General features: G+C 33.6%; 1 protein-coding gene across 3 annotated transcripts in view; it reads left to right on the forward strand.

Annotated features, from left to right (window-relative positions):
* The window catches only part of DACH2 (dachshund family transcription factor 2), a 548,049-nt gene that overhangs the window by 336,728 nt on the left and 190,432 nt on the right, over positions 1–20,889 (forward strand). For all 3 annotated transcript variants that reach the window (XM_081276418.1, XM_081276416.1, XM_081276417.1), the window contains exon 4: positions 17,668–17,799. In XM_081276418.1, coding sequence (XP_081132544.1) covers positions 17,668–17,799 — 132 coding nt within the window. The remainder of the gene's footprint in view (positions 1–17,667; positions 17,800–20,889) is intronic.

Here is a 20,889-nt window from a genome sequence, read left to right on the forward strand (position 1 = left end):
GCACACATTTGTCAATTACTCCCTACCTGTGAAACCCTATTCTAGAATCCTGTTCTGAGTACAAAACTGAGTAGGATTTAGTCAATGCCCTATATCAGCCGTCACAGCTTTTGTTTTAGTTAGAAAAATGAGACCTATTTATAAATATAATAATAAAAGACTGAAAGTGATAAATATGTTCATATAAATGTGTCTATATAAAGTACTATAGGAAAGTTCAAAGGAAAGAAGAATTATTTTTATTCATGAGAATTTAAAAAATAGAATTTCTAGAGTTGATTTAATTTAACTTGGCCCTTAAAGATTGGTTAAGCTGCAGTGGGCAAAATAGGAGTATATGTATTGCAGGCATAGAAAGATAAATCAGCAGAGGTGAACAATTAGTATATTCATATGGGTAACAGTGTTCAGTATAGTTAGAGTAGTAGATATGTGATGGAAATGAATAGGAACTCTACCTATAAAGATGAACGGGGGACTGGGGTTGTGGCTCAGTGGTAGAGCATTCGCCTAGCACATGCAGGGTGCTGGGTTCGATCCTCAGCACTACATAAAAATAAAATAAAGGTATTGGGTCCAACTAAAATTAAAACAAAATATTTTAAAAAATAAAGATGAATGGGGCAGATTGTAGGAAATTGTAGATATTAGATTACAAATTTAGAAGTTAGTTTTACAGGTCGTTGACATCACTGGATACTTTTCAGGAATGTGAAAATATATTTTTCTTTATGAAAATATCACTAATAAATGACTATAGCATACACTGAAAAGGGACAATCTAGAGGGTATCAGATCAATCAGGAAGTTCTTCAGGCAGTCTATCTAAGAAAGAATATAAAAAGTGAATTTACATTGTTAGTATATCCACTTTAGACTTGTATTTTATTACCTTTAAGTTAATATTTCTTAATATCTGCTTTGGAAAATTATTGTTGTGTTGAAATTACTGGTACCAGGAATTCAAAATACATGTAAAATGCACTTTATCTATACAATCCAATTATTTCACATGGAACTTTCTAAAGTTCCTATTCTCCAAATTCATTTGCAACCAACCAAATTAAATTGATTTAAAAAATGCATCAATTTTACTGAGGTACATGGTGATTGTTTAAATAATAGCACATATAATTAAATTAAGAGCCTGTTTCTTAAAAAGAAAGTAAAGAATAGTAACTAGTTAAGATAACCTGTAATTTGACAAAGAGTTAAAAGGTCTTCATTACTAGGATCCTGAACATAAGAAATGTTGACCTGGAAATTATACCTTTGACTCTGGAAAGCCCATGATTTATGTCAATCTGTTTGAACATGTTACTGTAATTTTCTGGAAACACAGTCTTTCCAAAACTATCAAAGACTTAGAATAAAATAGGAAAAGGAACAAATCAATTTAAATAAAGGGAAACAAACAGAACAGAGTTTGGTCAATGTCAATCTGGGATGATTTTTCCCCTAATTTTCTGAGTTCTTAATATAAACTATCTTATTTATTGTGAAAAATAGCTATGGAAATTTGAAAAGTTACAAAAGATGGGGGTTTCTCATCTCATCATCTAGATGGCATAGGATTCCATTTATTGGGCTAGGCCTTTCCATCCTTATTTATCTCCTAGGTGTGTGTTTGCTTATTTCCAGAGATACTAGTTTTGAGTCAGACATAAAAATGTTTCAAATTCTGAAAATAAGAGGTTAGGAAATAGATAATTTTCTTTATGCTTTCTCTTTAATTTTATCCATGTGAGTTAGTGTACCTCTTTAGCAACATCAAGTTATAGGCTGCTAGTTGAAAAAATGCTTTGAATCTCTTTCTGAATTTATTGTTAATAAGATTGCTAGAATTCAGGAAACCAGAAAGAATATTTCACCTTATAAATCATCCAACTATCCCATACCTCTATACAGAATACTTCTTACTGTTTGTGCAAATTGTGTGTGTGTGTGTGTGTGTGTGTGTGTGTGTGTGTGAGAGAGAGAGAGAGAGAGAGAGAGAGAGAGAGAGAGAGAGAGAGAGTCCCTCCTCAGTTAATGATCTGGCCCAATTATTTCATCTAGCATGATTTTTCTACTATTCCAGATTATTACTTCCTAAATGTCAAATAATGATACTTTTGAAATTGATAGCATATTAGTCATGATTCTCTAGAGAATCAGAACCAACAGGATATATATGTAGCTCAGAACAAGAGGGACTAGTGATGCAACCCCTGTCCATAGAAGGCCTGGAAAATCCCTGAAGAGTTGTTGGTCAGAGTCCCCTTTGGAAGAGTGAAGGAACTGGAGTCTGATGTCTTCAGGCTACCATGGAAGCAATCCAAGACTGCATCAAGAATTGAGCTTTGCCTTTGCTGCTCCTTTCTCCTCTTTCCACCTTCATGTTCCATCCAGGTACCCACCATATTGGACTGAGCTGCTCACAGTTAGGTTGGGTATCCTCCTCAGTTTGCTATCCCACATGCCAATAATTTCTGGAAGCACCCTCATTGACATACCCAGAAGCCTCTTAATCACAGCTATCCCTTAATCCAATCAAGATGTCAATTCACATTAACCACATTAATTTTCCTTTATACCTATCTATTATACTTGGTTATAATGAATGCTAGATGCTTGTAGTCTAAAAATGTCAGTTGAGTTTCTTATCAGAATATTCGCCACAGCAATTTCAGGAAAACCTAAATGCATTAAATATTTTACAGAGTTAGCGGCAAAAACACCTAATCCTGTGAGTGCTACTCTGAGAAAATAGACAGCTCTATTTGAAGCAGCTTTACATACAATATTGAAGAATTCTTGGCTATAACACACTAATAGTTAGATTTCCCTTTTATTTATTTTTTCTTAAACTGGGGATTGGACCAAGAGGCACTTTACACAGAACCATATCCCCAGTCCTTTTTATGTTTTAAATTTGTGACAGGGTCTCAGTAAGTTTCTTAGGTCCTCACAAAGTTGCTGAGGCTGGCTTCAAACTTGCTATCCACTTGTCTCAGCATCCTGAGTAACTGAGATTACAGACATGCACCATTGCACCTGGCTAGTCAGGTTTTCCTTGTCCTAGAAACTCAGAGGGTGTCAATTTTCCCCCCTCATTTTTTTCCGTGTATTGCAGTTGCATATAATGTTGGGATTTGTTATTACATATTCATACATGTACACAATAACAATATAACTTGGCCAATATAGAGTATAGTAGTTTTTTTTTTATTTGTTTGTTTGGTTACCAGGGATTGAACTCAGGAGTACTCAACCACTGAGGCACTTCCCCAGCTCTAGTTTGTATTTTATTTAGAGCCAGGGTCTCACTGAATTGCTTAGTATCTTGCTTTTGCTGAGGCTGTCTTTGGATTTATGATCCTCCTACCTCAGCCTCCTGAGCCACTGGGATTACAGGCATGTGCCACCACACCTGGCCAATACAGAGTGTAGTTTTAATATGAAAAGAGTAATAACAAAAATCTTTTGAATAATTTGACTATTAGAATAGGCTGATGAGTTTCAAAAGTGCCAAAATATTGTTATTACACTGCATTTTATGAGGCAAAGTAACATAGGTTTTGAAAAATGATCTTAGCCATATATCATGTTCATGGAAGATCCAAGAACAAGTGCTATATTCTCATGTTATCTGTTTACTTTCCTTGTAAGTCATATACCATTTGATCATTGTTGCTGATTGTTTCAGGTATCTTTTTAGCTATATATTCTGATATTTTGAGATACAGTTATCAATAATTATGCCTCAACCTACATACATACATAGAGATATACTATGTATGTAGAAATTTATATAGAGATATATAGAGAAATTTATATATGGATAAAATCTTGGTCAAAATGAATACTAGATGCTTGTCAAGGTATAAAGATTATACCTCAAAACATATACACATATGTAGATATGTAGTGTATATGGAGAAGTTTAAATGTATTTTATATATGTAAATAAATGTTATATAAAATACATTTATAAATATTAATCATACATTTATATATGATTGTATATAGATATATAAATGCATTTTCTATGAATTTATAAATATACAATATTAAATATATTATCTATATACAAATATATATATATATATATGCACACTATATATCTATATATGTATGTGTAATTAAGTATGCTTAGTATAGCAGGCATAATTTAGGCCTTTTCCAAAACCCCATGTTTTCTAAAGGCTGAAAATTAGTCTCTCATAATTAGTCTCCTAAAGATATTCTTTAAACAGAATACAGACATGTTCTGTCACAAAGTTTTCACATAACTGTTTCCATATAATTTATTGCTTTGTTTTCTAAAACAGAGGTGGGAGATATACCACTTTAATAAACATAAAGCCTAAGCTAATGATAAAGAACATGTATAAAGACATGAGTTGGTGTGAATATACTTTATATATAACTAGAGAAATGAAAAATTATGCTCTATATGTGTAATATGAATTGTCATGTATCCTGTCATATATAAAAAGTTAATAACAAAATTGAAAAAATAGACCCAGTTCTAGAGAAATTCACATAAATGTTAGAATTGGACAGTAGCTTTTTACTTCTACCTGGTGTTGTTTCTTCTCAATATGCATATGGTTATTCTATAGTCATTATATGTATAGCATCATGGACCTATGGCTGTGTCAGGCACCAGGAAATAGAAACATTAGGAATAATACATAGTTTCTTCCAGTAAGGAGCTTAAAGCCATGATGAAAAATATTTGACTAATATAAAATGAATAAATGATGTCAGTAAGTGATAATTTTGAAAGATCTGTATTCTCCCTGACTTATATAATATGATACTTAAAGTGAAGTGATTCAGATAGGTACATAACTATAGATAGCCATAGGTAATTCCAGTTTTAACATCTAGCCTTTATGATTCCTCCTGAAATATGTTTTTCCATCATAGTTGGGGCCAGTAAAGGATTATTCTATTTTTTCGGTTTTTTTCTAATTCTATATATTAAATATTTAGTTATCATAAACATAATGCAGACCATATTAAAAAGGCTGATTTTTGGAACAAATAATATTTGTAGATATTTTGTTGGATTATTTTTGGTGTTCTTTTAAGTAGTAAATACATATATGGAATAAAATGTCACAATAGTGAATGTAATCAACAACTATAATTTCCAAAACATTTACTAATTTTCTGAAATGCACATTTCAAAAAATATGTCAATAATTGTATTTTTGTTCTCAAAGCCATCTTTAGGTAAACTTAATTTTTGTTATATATTTGAATTTTTCTCTGTTATTTTTTCTTTCTCTCCCCTTTGTCTCCTCTTAATGCTAATTTGTACTATATGTCTCATTTTTCTGTGGTAGTGATACCTGCTATGGAACAATACTATATCAACTAAGTGTAGGCAACACTTCAGTTGATTTCTCTTACTATCTGTTTGTAATTCAATTTGAATTGAGTTCATGGATTAGTACAATGTATTTTCAGCTTTATTCTAAGACTATGACTCATTTCTGGGGGTTTTGTCTATATAAGTTAAAGTTCAGATATTGCATGATTTATTGTATATATTCTTGTACTATTGTTAGTAGTCAATACTTTTCTCATACAATGTTTGTACTGAAACTTTGAACAACTATGGTAGAAAACTAAGAATTTGTCAGAGTACTAGAAGATAATGATTCTTTCCATCTTTTATAACATTGCTATTAGTTTTTGGTTATAAGTGATCACTGACTTGACCAAATGATTTTTATTGTGGTAAAATGTCTTATACAAGGGCCATGCTAATTTTCTCTGTATTGTTCCAATATTTGTATATGTGCAGCTGAAGTGAGGAACAATATCTATATCTATATCTATATATAATTTTAAAGTCCCCAGAATCACTTTGAGAATAAGAATATTTTACTTTTTTCCTCTGGCTTAATGAATTTAAGACAGGTCTAAGAGGCCATGTTTAATGATAAAATTGCAGATAGATTTCTAATGGGTGTGGTGATGTCTTTGAAGAAATCCTGTACTTGATGATGGGAGAGCTGAGGAAAGAGATTACTGATACTGTTGTAGGGTGCCCATCAATTCAGGTAGTCTCCCTGAATTCCTGGGATAACCCTTGGGAACACAATCTCATTCTAATTTCCTAAATTGGAGGTATTCAGTTACTCCAGTAAGTACTCTCTATCTAATGCATACTCTCAACTAGATTTATAATAAAATTTTCTGGAAATGCCACTGCTGGTTTAAAAATCACAGATGCATAAACTGTCATGGCTACAAGATTCTTATGCTGTATCTTTAAATATCTAGGAACTATATAAAAATGCTCAAATAGTCACTTTAGGAAATGTATAACCTAATCGAATGTATACCTACTATTAGAAGAGTTTATATGCATCAAAAATTCTTTTTAAATATTTTAGGTGTAGATAGACACAATGCCTTTATTTATTTATTTTTATATAGTGCTGGGGATTGAGCCCAGTGCCTCACACATGCTAGGCAAGTACTCTATCACTGAGCTATAATCCCAACCCAGGTTAAATATGCTTTAAAAAGAAAATGGTCTATTGAGTAGTACAGCAAGATAATTGATAGTTTTCTTACTAAGTAAGTATAAAAAGCTGAAACTTTTACAATTTAAAATGATTTCACCAGTAACAGGTATAACTCAATTAAATATACAGACATAGAAAAAAACTTAGTCAAGGAAATTGTGTTGAGCTTATATCCTAACTAAAAAATAATTAGTGCAATATCAATCAAAGTGTGTTCTATATAATATTAATGTCTTAAGAGTTTATACTAGTTATCCTATTCTATGCTTCTTTAGGAAATTAATAGTAATTATTATATCTGAAAAGCTTTTAAAATTATCTACAATAAAGAAATCCAGACCTATCTAGATAACCTGAATTTAATCTCCAATTTCAAATTTATTTGCTGTTTCACATTAGAACATTTATTCAGATTCTGTGCTTCAGTATTCTTATATAAAAATGCAAACAATAATGGTATTCCCTGCTTAAGGTTGGTATGGATATTAAATGACTTAATATAGGTAAAGAACTTAAAAGAGTGTATGCTATATGGCGTAAGTGCTATATAAGGTTTTTGTTATGAATCTAATGTTGTGTAATTTGGCTTTCAACTCCCTTACTTCTCTTCCTTCTTCCATTTTTAAAACAGGTTTTATTTTTAACTTTTTGTGTAATAAATAGTCAAATGGCACATAGGAAATGTATCACCTAATAGAATGTACACATACTATTAGAAGAGTTTATATGTGTCAAAAATTCTTTTTAAATGTTTTTGGAAAATGTGGATACAAATCAGTTTTGATAAATTGCTTAAATCTTGCTTATAATTTTAACAGTAGATGAAATGGGACTATTTGAATAAATTACTTGACTTTCAAACTTTTAAATGCTTATTATGCATTTTCAGAAGTCTATAAGAAAATAAGCAGTTGCTTAGCAACTTGGAATTTTGTTAGGCAGTTCAGGATGTGGAGCAGCAGTTTGTTCAAAATAGCAGCCAGGCTTCTCCTGGTCTCTGATTTGGTTGCCTCTCTGTAGTTCTGTGTTGCTTGCCCTGCCAACGCTTCCTATGATTTCACTTTTTCTGCTCTATTCTGAACTGCAAATTCACTGTCTTATGTACATCCTCCAGTCTGTTGTCTTTATAGGGCAAGGTGAACTTTGGTACGGATGTGTTGTCTCCTTTCTTAATATCTATGTGTAATTCAAGCAAGTTTTCAAAATATCTTTGGCTATGTAAACAGCAGCTATCTAGGTTGTAAGAACTTCCCAAATTGTATTTTGTCAACCTTTACCTCACAGCCATAGCATTGAACTAAGGAATTTTTTATGTTGTACTTATCCCTGAATGCCAAACTTAAGAACTATTGTAATATTGTACTGTAAGTACTTATATGTAGCTTCTCTGTTTTTAATTTTTTTTTACTCTTAGATCCTATGGATTTCACCTTAGTTGCATTCTGAATCTTTTAGAGTCCAGGTATTTTTCTGAATATAGTTCAGAGCATTAACATCTCCTGAAAATAAACCTGAATACTACTTCTGCTTGGAAAAACTTATATATTGCCAATTGATTTATAGGGAATTTCAAAACGGTTACCACTAGATTCAATGTAGTATATCACATTAACATTTCATATCACCAGATGTTTCATTATTCATATTGTAGTACATCATACTTGACCCAAAGTAGCTTTGAATTCAAATAACAAACAAGCCAACACAGGGTACTTGATGGGTAGACTGAAATAATGTGGCAGGTCTAAACTGCTTTTCATTTTTGGGAGGATATTATTAATTGGAATGCCTTGTCTCTTAATTTAATTAAATGTTTTTTTTAAAGTATAAAACCATGTTGCAGTGAACCGACTTGCCATTTCATTTAATTAATTGAAAACCTCAAGATTTGATTACTCCTAGATCTGCTTTAGTTAATTTACTTGTTCACAGTTTTGATAGAAAAGCTTTTAAACTAATGTGAAGGGATGGACACAGTATAACCAATTAGGAAATGCTAAATTTGCCTCACTTTTTGTTCAGTTCACTACTGAGGACCCAAACTTACTAATTTCTCCCTGTAAATATTATTGGAATTCATAGATTCCCCCCATACTTCTAGTGTAAGGACTACACATCGCATGAAGTTGTAAGTCTAATACTTGTTTACTATTGAGAAAGGAGTGCAAGAAATTTTTTTTAAAAAAAAAACATGCATGAATAATAAAAGAAAAATCCCGCAGGTAAATCAAAGAACTATACAATGCAAAGGAAATTTCCATGTAATATTTGAAGGAACTTAAGGACAATGAAGTCCAATTCCTTAATTTTGCATATGAATAAATGGAGGTACATAACATTTATGTGACACAATTTCTGCTTTTTTCTTTTCAATGACTCATAGGGCAGTGATCCATTTCAGAGTTTTTTTTTTTTAATATTTTGTTTTAGTTGTAGTTGGACACAATACCTTTACTTAATTTTTATGTGATGCTGAGGATCAAACCCAGGGCCTCCCACATGTTAGGCGAATGCTTTACCGCTGAGCCACAACTCCAGCCCCCATTTTAGAGTATTTTTTTAAAAAGTTAAAATCAAAATTATGAATGTGTGGATTATTAGACAAAGCACATAGGTGAAAAGTCATGACATGAGTTCCCTTTTTAACCCTACTACTCATTGGCTGTTATCTTAAGCCCCTCTTTCACTTTTCCTCTGTGGACCTGAGAGTTTTTACCTATAAAATCCAGAAGCTGGTTTTGCTATTAAATGAAATTCTCACTCTTTAGTACTTTTCTCAATATTGTAATCCTGAAGTAGGACCTTCTATACTTCAAATCAATAGCAGAAAATCATATATAGACAATTATGATATGTGGGACTTTTTTCATAATTTTACACTGAATTTTAGGTTAAGAAAAGGGTGTGGAAAAATATGAAGTGAGGAAAGATTATTCATTCACAAACTTGTTTTAGAAAAACAGGATATACAGAAGCATAAGGAAATCTGACCCTAATTATCACCAAACACAAAAATAATCTAAAAATGAATTAAACATAAAACCTGATAGAGTAACTTCTAGCAGAAAATACAGGGAAAATTCTTCTTGACATTGGGCTTGGCCATCATTTCTTTCAAATGATACCAAAAGCACAGGCAACCAAAACAAAACACACAAGCATGACTACATCAGCTAAATGGCTTCTGAAGAGAAAAGAATCAACATAGTGAAAAGGCACCCTATAGAATAGGAGAAAATATTTTCAGACCATGAATCAGATAAAGGGATAATACATAAGAAGACACATACATATTATGAAAACATGTTCAATATCAATAACCTCAGGGAAATACAAGTCAAAATCACAATAAACTATCACCTCATATCTGTTAGGATATCTATTATTTATTTTAAAAATAAGAGTAGACAAGGATGTGGAGAAATGTGAACTCTTGCACACTATTGCTGAAAATTTAAATTGGTGCATCCACTAGGGGAAGAGTATGTAGGTTCCTCAGATATTAAAAATAGATCTACCACATGACCCAACAATCCCAATTCTGAGTATATATCTAAAGGAGTCAACATTAAGATATTAAATATATATCTTAATTTCTATTTCATCTACAGTATTATTCATAATAGCAACCTAAATGTACACAAAAGTGCTGTGTTTGTGTGTGTGTGTGTGTGTGTGTGTGTGTGTATCATACAATGGAAAGTTATTCATCCTTAAAAAAGAAGGAAATGTTACCATTTATTAAAACATGGATAGGGGCTGGGGATGTGGCTCAAGTGGTAGCGCGCTCACCTGGCATGGGTGCGGCCCGGGTTCGATCCTCAGCACCACATACAAACAAAGATGTTGTGTCCGCCAAAAACTAAAAAAATAAATATTAAAATCTCTCTCTCTCTCTCTCTCTCTCTCTCTCTCTCTCTCTCTCTTTTTAAAAAAACATGGATAAACCTGGAAGATGTTATACTAAAGTGAAGATACAAAGGAACAAATATTTCAGTATATCACTCACCTGATGATTCTAAAATATTGAGACTCAGAACTGGTGAACAAAATAGACATTGTCATGACCCAGGGGGGAGAGGAAACAGGGACCTATTAGTCAAAGTACAAAGTTTTGCATACTTTAACTTTTTCTAAAATAGATCTTATATTCAGTGTTCTTAACATTCATGAAAAATAATACACTGCATGAGAGGAATATTATTGAGATAAATGACAGGTTTATGGCATAGATTGTACTGATAGTTTCATTGGGTTTGTACTTACCTCCAAAGTCATCTGTTTTAGTCAGCTTTTTCGCCACGGTGACTAAAAACACCTAATAAGTACAATTAGAAGAGGATAAGTTTATTTTGTGGCTCACAGTTTCAGAACTCTCAGTCCATAGGTGGCCTACTCCATTACTTAGGGCCTAAGATGAGGCAGAACATCATGGTGGAATAGTGTGACAGAGACAAACAGCTTAGGGCATGGCCACCCAGAAGAAGTGAGAAAGAGAGAACTCTCCTCATCACAACAAGTATAAATCCCAAAGGCACCACCCCAAGAATCCACCTCCTCCAGCCACACACTACCTGCCTATAGTCACCACCCAGTTAAACTCTATCAGGGTAATAATGCACTGATTAGGTCAAAACTCTCATAACCCAGTTATTTCACCTCTAAACACTTTTTAGCCTTGATTTACACATGAGCTTTTGGGGAACACCTAACATCAAATTGCATACATTGTATATTTATAGCTTTTTTATGTCAGTCATGCCTCAATACAGTGTTTTAATAAGAAACAGTAAATCCAATAATTTAATAAATGTTAATTACAAAAGGGAAAATATGGAGTACCTTAAAAGCTGTGCACTTTCACATGCTAAATAATTACAGTAGCTAGAATTCAATCCAATAAAAAACTTGATGAACAAGAATGGAAGGTACTAAGGTTACAGAAGTAAATATTCAAATATTTGAAAGTGAAAAATGTGTTTCTTCAATAACACTGAATCTCTGTCTTTTCAAATCTATTTTATTAATTTAAATATATGTGCCTTGAACATAATATAAAATAAGCATTATTTTCAGAATCAAAGATGTATGTCTAGATATTTACCTATAATTATGTAACTTCACTTTTAAAAGAATCTTTTCATTCTCTTTATACTTACGATTTTCTAGTTTTCTGATCCAAGCTGATATCTTGGATCCCAAGTAAAATTTAACTAACTAACTCACAAATTTAGCTTTAACAATTATTGTCTTTATATACTCTCAAGGATGCATTTTGAGAACTTGTGGACAGTTACTGATTATTTTCTTTTAAATCCTTCAGTGGTACACCAAGAGAGACCCTGAAAATAAGAATATAACTTGTTGTGGGGCAGGTCTCTCAGAAAACACATAAAGTCCCAGTTTTGTCCAAACCAAAGAGTGTTTATTTAGCCAGCTGGTTGTTGACTTCTCCCCACAGGATCCATAACTATCTCTGCAAGGAACTGCCCCGAGCCTGAGCATTTTAGGATATTTAAAGGCAAAAACCACATCTGGGTTGACATAGCTGCAAGCAAGCAGGTACAGAAGCTTAACTGGACAGTTAGCAAAACAATGCAATGGGTACATTGGTATTACCCAGGGGACTTTCCAGGTTGGCATAGCAGTAAGCCAGCAGAGGGAAGTGGCTCAAAATGACCTTAGTTCAGTATATGTTAGAGAATGGTTACTAATGTTTAAATAATCAACCATTGACAAGGCACATCGCCCAAGAAAAATGGAAACCAAAGAGAACAATTTTACATTGTATAAGAATTACTATTTTGTGTTGCCAAGTATGTTATAATAGGTAACTATTAATGGGTACAGAGGCAGGGCTTTCCCATGGGAGAAGCATTTCTTACTTAATATGGAGTCTCATGGTAAAATGGAGAATGGAGTCTGTTTGGTCATTGCCCATATAGCCTGGCCCATAACATAACTCATCAGTTGAATAAAAGATCAAATTTCAGTGAGAACAACAAAGAAACCATTACATATTTTCTATTGCTTCACTGTGCTTGATTGTGTATTTATCTAAAAACATAGATATTCAGGCACTGCATTGAAGACTTAACAAACAGAATTTAAGGATTTCATAAAACTCTTTGCAATATAGACATGAGGCAATATAAAATATAGAAGTTATAAACTAGGTCTCTATACTTTGAATCAAGTAAGCAGATACAGAAAGAGAATTAACAATATATAACTATATGTGTCACGTGAATTTTGTCACTCAGGTTTTCATTAAATAATTTTAGAGCTTCTTTAGCACTTTAACAAGCATTTTTAAGAAATGGACTTTTACTCTATCTCTTCCCTTAAATAAATGACCCATGAGATCACTGCGAGATTTAGTTTCTTATCTGCGATACAAAAAAATTGAACTAGATAGCTCCTAAATTTTTTGTGTGATAATATGATATGATTCTTTATACCTTAATATTACCTTATTAATATTGCTCACTTTTTTCAATATTATAAAATAGAATTTGCTTACAAAAATATATACTTATTAATATTTGCTATCTTTTCTGTAAATTAAAAGTATGTGGGGACTCTTGTTCATTAATTTTCTTAATTTGAGTGTGTTAATGTTGAGAGCCATAGCCGAAGGGGCCCCAGCAAACTTCTAGATTCCAGCAAACTTCCAGCTGCCAGCTGATGATTGGCTTACAGGGGCCCCAGCAAACTTCTAGCTGCCAACTGATTGGTTCCTCTGCGGTGATGCTCATTGGGTTGTTTCCCCGCCCTTTCAGACTACGGAGCTGCTCATTGGGGGACTTTTTTTGGGCTCTGCCCATGCGACCCAGTCAATCGGCCTCAAGAGCAGGAGGAGGGGGGGAGGTTGAGAGGCTTGTGGGAAGCCGGTGGTGGCAGTTGGGCTCTAAAGGTTTTCCTGAAGAGCTGTGTGGTTTGGCGTTTGTAGTTCTAAAAATAAAGTTCGTTTCTTTTGACAAGTGGCTCCTGAATTGTACCCAGCCAGACTGCAGCATTCATTAGCCCAATGTCTCCCTCTATGGCATTGTGGGCACATACCCAGTATTCTACTCCTTTGATACCTAGTTTTGTTAAACCCTCCTCCTATGGGCAATTCCTTTTAAAATGTCCTGTTTGTTCACAATTGTAGCATGTTTTTGGCCTGGCATCTAAAACCTGTTGCACTGCAGCTGCCATGGCTTGCCTTTGTTCATTAATGTCTCTACATAATTTAATATATGTGTTTAAATCTTAATGTTTCCATGGTCTAATGACTTCTCTGCACCAATGATTCGCTTGCTCATAAGCCAGTTGTTTTATTAATGGCATTGCTTGTTCTGTATTCCCCAAAACTCTGGTAGCTGTTTGAATAAGCCTATCTACAAATTCAGCTTAAGGTTCATTAGCTCCTTGTATTACCTTAGATAATTGACTTTGTAAACCTCCATGCCCTTGTAAAGTCTTTCATGCTCTAACCGTCTCTACAGCAATTTGTATGCATACGCCAGGATCATATGCAATTTGTTGCTGCTGATCCTCATAAGGTCCCTTTCCTAACAACATATCTAGATTTCTCTGAGGATAACCAGCTGCTGCATTTCGCCTAGCTGACTCCTTGCAAAATTCCTCATTGGCAACCTTCATAACAGGTATTGTCCTCCATTTAGCATAACTTTACACATGTTAGTCCAATCTGCTGGCATCATGTTCAAGTTGGTAATGGATTCGACCATGCTTACAGTGAAGGGTGCTTGAGGACCATAGATTGTTACAGCCTCTTTTAGCTGCTTCACTTTTTTGAAATTTAAAGCATGGTGAATTCGCTGCCCTCCTGCCTGCTCAAATACAGGGCATGTTAATATTTGAGATCCTGTCTCAGGATCCCAACACTCAACTGCGGGGTTGGGGGCCTCCCAGCATATGGAGGTGGTGCTGTTGGTTGGACACTTACGCCCTCTGGTGATAGAAAGGTGTTAGTAGCAGTCTCCTGTTGTAACTTTTCCCCTGATGGCTTTTTCTGCTCTAAACTTTCTTCCTCTGTCTGACTAGCTCGAGAGACCTTCTCTTTTACTTGAATCTTTTCCTCTGTCTGACTAACTTGAGAGACCTTCTCTTTTACTTGAATCAATATGTCTTATCCTTCCTCTACCATTGTCTGAACTGAAGGCTTTGGACTAAGCAAACAAGATACGAACGTCCACAATGGAAATGTGCCAACTGGCAGAGTCCCTGGGCTTTTCTTTTCTATTCATTTTAAATCTTCACCATGATGGTTCCATTGTGATATATTTAACAACTCCTCCTTAAAAAGCCATGGGCTACATTGTTGTATTGTATCAACGTATGCCCTGACTGCTCTTGATTTTACTGGGATGCCTCCTTCCTCTAACAATTTACTTAACGCTCTTTCGGTTTGTTTTTTACTAATTTATGATCCCATATTTCTACTATAATACAACCCAACAAGATAACACCAAACAAAACCGAGACAGAATGAAACAAAAATGGAACAACACAAAATCATTATATCAGCCTTTCTATCCTCCTGAAACGTCCATCCGTCCTTTCTCCCTATCTGTTCCTCAGACGCAAATAGTTTTTCCTCAGATGTGAGCAGTTTTTCTTCCCTCTCACTCATCTCCAGGGACAGGCAACTTAAAACAAAAGCGAAACAAAACAAAAGAAGAATCTTAAAATGGCTACCCATCCTCTCGCCCTGCCCTCAGGGACAAGCAGTTTACCTTATCACTTACCCTCAGTCGTTCTTCATGGGGCCCACCAAATGCCGCAGTCTGGCTGGGCACAATTCAGGAGCCACTTGTCAAAAGAAACGAACTTTATTTTTAGAACCACACAGGCCAAACAAAACAGCTCCTCAGGAAAAACCTTCAGAGCCCAACTGCCACCACCGGCTTCCCACAAGCCTCTCAACCTCCCCCCCTCCTCCTGCTCTTGAGGCCGATTGGCTGGGTCGCATGGGCAGAGCCAAAAAAAGTCCCCCAATGAGCAGCTCCGTAGTCCGAAAGGGCGGGGAAACAACCCAATGAGCATCACCGCAGAAGAGCCAATCAGTTGGCAGCTAGAAGTTTGCTGGGGCCCCTGTAAGCCAATCATCAGCTGGCAGCTGGAAGTTTGCTGGAAGCTGGAAGTTTGCTGGAAGCTGGAAGTTTGCTGGAAGCTGGAAGTTTGCTTTAGTTTCCTTATCTGCAATACAAAAAAAATGAACTAGATAGCTCCTAAATTTTTTGTATGATAATATGATATGATTCTTTATACCTTAATATTACCTTATTAATATTGCTCACTGACTTTTTTCAATATTATAAAATAGAATTTGCTTACAAAATTATATACATATTAATATTTGCTATCTTTTCTGTAAATTAAAAGTATGTGGGGAGTCTTGTTCATTAATTTTCTTAATTTGAGTGTGTTAAGACACTTATTTTATCTGGAACTCCTTGTCTACAAGAAGTTTAAATTTTGTTAACTGTTATTTTTTATCAAGTAGAAGCCACTTATTGTTTACAGAAATTCATATTTACAATATAAATAGTGAAATAAATATTAATTAATTATTGTCAGAATTCAATTCTTAGGAGTTTATACAAATTCTAAAAATTTTTCTGATACATTTTTCATTAAGATTTACTCAGCCCTGTTTTTCCTGGGAAGGTTCCCTTTGATTAAATCATTGACATCATTATTTTCTGCCCAGAATTACTCTTGAGGCCAGGAGAGGTCATTTGGAGGAATTCAGTAAAGATAAATTAAATATGGCAATAAAACCTCTGGGATTGTAGAGAATGTACACATGTATGTCATCAGTTTATAAACTAAAGCAATTTTCTTTCAAATCATTTTTTGCCATGATTTAGAGACAAACCATGTGGTGAATATTTTGATTCATTGAAAAAATTTTTTGCAGGGTAAAGTATGGATCGACAAATTAAAACTGTATTATTCTCCAGAACATTCAGAGATAGGTGTACTAGGCTGAATCTGCTTTTATTTATGCTTTTTTAGGGATTTACTCTGCCTCTTAGAATCAGGATCTTCTAGTGACAATTACATTTTGTTTTGCAACAACTGATATTCTCCATATTTCTTGGACTTGCATTTTACATGGTAGAATAGATCTTGCAGAACTCTGAAATACTATTTTAAAAAATCTGCCAGATTTTTCTCCTATTGTTCAGTGTAATAATTTACTAATAGATGGTTGAGAATTTGGAGTATATCTAAAAAAAAATAAGTTGAATTCACCAGATACTTTGGAGGGCATAGTTGGAGTATGGGTTCATCTACTCTTTTTACTACTTGTTCCCTTATATATTTTTGTGGTACTGCCTGATATAGACTTTCTAGGAGAAAGAATTTCAAATATATATGATACCTTTTCTCTATTTCTGTTCTTCCTTCATAATAATAAGTGGATTTTTAAAATAACTTCCATATAATACAAAATAATATAATTATACCACAGGGACTGATCATAATGATGACAAGCCATTTTTTTTTCAATTATTTGGTTCCTCATTTTATAAGTATGAGGTATGTAAGAGGGTGAAAGACCTACATGAATGCTTCCTTCTTCCCTGCTCTAGGCTGAGTCTCCTAGGCTAGACATTCTATCCTTTAGCAGAAGTGTCAAGAAGAATGTATTTTAGAAAGGGTTCCTTGCAGCATTTCAGGGCACTTTCTCTGATAATATTGTTTTAAACTACTTAATTTTGTTGTTTTCATTAAGTGAAAATTAATGCATTAATGAAAATTAATGCATACTGAATTCTGTTTAAAACAAAAGTCCAGAGTTCTAGGCAGATACTAGAAAGCATTATCAAAAGCCTTAGAATATTTCAAACAATTGGCATTTTACTTATCTCTGTTTTTCTGTGTCTTGAATTGGAGATCAGACCCATACTTATCCTCTTTTGTAAATTTTAATGCTGTCCATTGTAATATAAAGGAATTATATTTTGAAAATTACCTCATTAAAATATTAATAATTTCAACATTGATTTTACTTTTGGCTTGTATTGTATAGCATAGTCCTACTAAATAAATGTATTCAGCTTTCAGTTACATTAAGAAATGGTCCCAATTTTAAATGGGATGATTCTGGTTTTAGGTATAACTGCTGCAGCAATGGCTGAAGCAATGAAACTGCAGAAGATGAAACTCATGGCTATGAACACACTTCAGGGAAATGGAAGCCAAAATGGGACTGAATCAGAGCCTGATGATCTTACTTCTAACACAGGTAAGTATATTCAGGGATCCTGAAAAGGTGACTATCCTTTTTTGAGGGGTGGGGGAGAAGTGGAATTAGGAAGGAGGAAGAAATATATATACGTTGATTACAAACAATTGCTTCAGAAGATACTTAACCCTATTGGTAACTTGTGCACTGAATCTAGAAAATGATTAGAGATCACAATTTTATTTCAGAAACATTCCATTATCTCCATTGTTTTGTTGCAGTGGAATTGAATTCTGATTTGTACAGTGCTAGTCAATCAATGTACTTTCTGTGTGCTAAAGCCTGCCCTATTATTGCAGCTTCATCCCAGGTTTCTTATCCCATTCTTATCTAAATAATTCATATTTATTAAGTATACACAATGTACAATAGTTAAACAGCAATAAGGCAATATGTTGATACTCTGAGGACAGAAGACAAGAGTCACTGGATTTCAAATGTGTACAATCTAAGGAAAGAGATAAAAATATACATATATCCCGGTGTGGTGGCACATGCCTGTAATTCCAGCAACTCAATAGGCTGAGGCAAGAGGATCACAGGTTCAAGGCCAGTCTCAGCAACTTAGCAGTTTCCTAATCAACTTAGCCAGACCCTGTATCGAAATAAAAAGGGGTGGGAATGAGGTTCAGTGGTTAAGCAACCCTGGGTTCAATCCCAGGTATGCCACCCCTACAAATGTACAAATATGAATATACCACAGTGAATTTCACCTTTATGTGTAGCTCTAAAATACCAGTTAAAAACTGTAATTAAATTGAAGGAAATCAAATACAGTACTGAAAGAAGAACAGGGGGAAGGAGGAGGGGAGGGAAGAGGAAGGACAGGGCACTTCAGTGGAGCAAATTATATTTCATGCATATATGTTTATGTCAAATGAACCTAAAGGTTATATACAACTATAGTGAACTAATAAAACATGAAAATAAAAATGAATCAATGTATAAAATATACTCTGAGATAAAATGTGACAAAAGCAACATGATAAATAAGTACTATGAGAATATAAAGAGAAGAAATTTCTAAATAAATAAGAAAAATATTCATGTATAGGGTGAGGTATTTGAGTAGGAGATGATGTTAAAGTGAAACTCAGAAAATGGATGGCTTTAAATGATGTTTTAAATAGATAGGACTATTCCCCTAGGTAACCATTTCCAAATTGTGGTTTTCAGAATCTCTCATATTGTGTCTAAGATATTGTTTGAGGAAATTGTTGTGTTTGATTACTAGTAAGTTTTAATAAACATTCTTAGGTCAACTCTAGAGCTCCCGTTGTTTACAATGTTATTGACAAAGATTTCTAAATTTGAATTTTGGATGTCTTAGTGACTTGAAATAATTAAGCCTTATCCCACAGACGATACTTGTAGGATAAGAAATTGGGTCATCAAGTAGCTGGGTAAGGAAAGAGCTAGCACTGAGACATATTCTCTTGGTCTTTTTGTTTAACATTATTTCTTTAATGTTTGAATTGATTTTCTAGTATAATCTAAGGTACATAGTTTCTTCTTTTGGTATTACATCTCAATCAATAATTCTAGACAAGAAGATGTGCTGGTAAAAGGACTTGTCCTTAATTTGGTATGACCAATATTCTATTCATGATTTAGTCTAAAGTGTATTCTGGATATTATGGTTTTGACTATATCTCTGATAGTCTTTTTTTTGATATTCTTTTTTTCATTAAGTGAGGTATAGAAAACAAATGTTTCACTAGATTTCTAAATTTGTCTCCAATAATCAAGTTATAAAATTTCTGTTAGACCTACAAATATTCCAAGCAATTAAATGCTTTAAAATTTTGCTTTCATTTTAAATGTAAGCTTGATAAGTACTATGACTTAAATCCCAGCTCTGAAATTGTGCTGAGTGAATATTTCCCTTTGTTTTCCTCATGGGAAGCTTTTGTTTCTATAAGGCACAACTAAAGACAGAAATGAATGGTCTCTGTTCACTTCATTTATTTGTGGCCATATGGACATTTTACCCGAGAAAATTTTGGCTTTTATAAGCCATTTTCATTATGATCTATGTGACCAGAAAAAAATTTTTTAAAGATTTTTCTTCTTTTAAATTTTAGATGGTGCATGTTCTGTTTTAAATGCCATATTGTGACAGCATTGCTATTCAATTTCATCACAGTGATTAGTTGCTAAATCTCCAGAAGGCAAATTATAGCAGCTATAAAATGATACCAAATATTCAATTAAAATATTTCTGTTGGTGTTAATATGTTTACCTATCTTGTCATTTTAAAAAGAATCACATTCTATTTTCTTTGCATAATCCTTGTAACTTCTTATTCCAATATCCATTTCCATTGACTCTTGCCATTTATTTATGGAAGTCCTAGCATTTATTTGTTTGTGATAGGTGTTTATCAAAATATGTATTAAATATCATGTTCTACACACTTCAACTCCACAGGAAAATGTACAAAAAGGAAACACATTCCTAGAAGTTATAATATCAACCATTATTCATTTTGTTCTTCACAAAACAACCAAAGTAGTCATAGTTTCCAAACTCTTATGATCTAAGAAAATAAACAGGACACTGACCTGAAAATGTAGGAAGCTTGTGTTAAATTGAAATGGAAGAAAAGAAGTCTCCCTTTGGAAGTTTTTATATACCCTCATATTTCATTGAAATTGATATTTTTGATGGATTCTGTAAGAGCAAAGATAAGAGAGAGGATAATGGAATTAATAACATTAAGCTTTAAAAGGTAAAGCAAACATAGATGTTAGAAGATTTCTGGGCAAGAACAGCATTTTCTCTTTTGAAGACAGACCTATAGTTTCTTTGATTCAAGGTTTTGTTTAATAGCTTCTGTAATGGCTGCACCATGACTCTGCATCAAGATTTCAGCATGAATAACAACCTGTTCGTGTTTCATTTAGCTCCAAATGAGAAATTCTGTCTTTTATTGTTTTAGGAAATTAGTCTGTGTACTATTGCTCCTGTAGCTTTATAATTAATCACTAAAGGTTATGGCTGTGGAGAGTTTGTGGGAAATAGATGCCTGAATGATTATAATTGTAGCTGTCAAATTGGAAATATAATTATAGACCAGCAGGTCCTTT

The sequence above is a fragment of the Spermophilus citellus genome (assembly GCF_964194105.1).
Source record: "Spermophilus citellus genome assembly, chromosome: X".
Classification (NCBI taxonomy): Eukaryota; Metazoa; Chordata; class Mammalia; order Rodentia; family Sciuridae; genus Spermophilus; species Spermophilus citellus.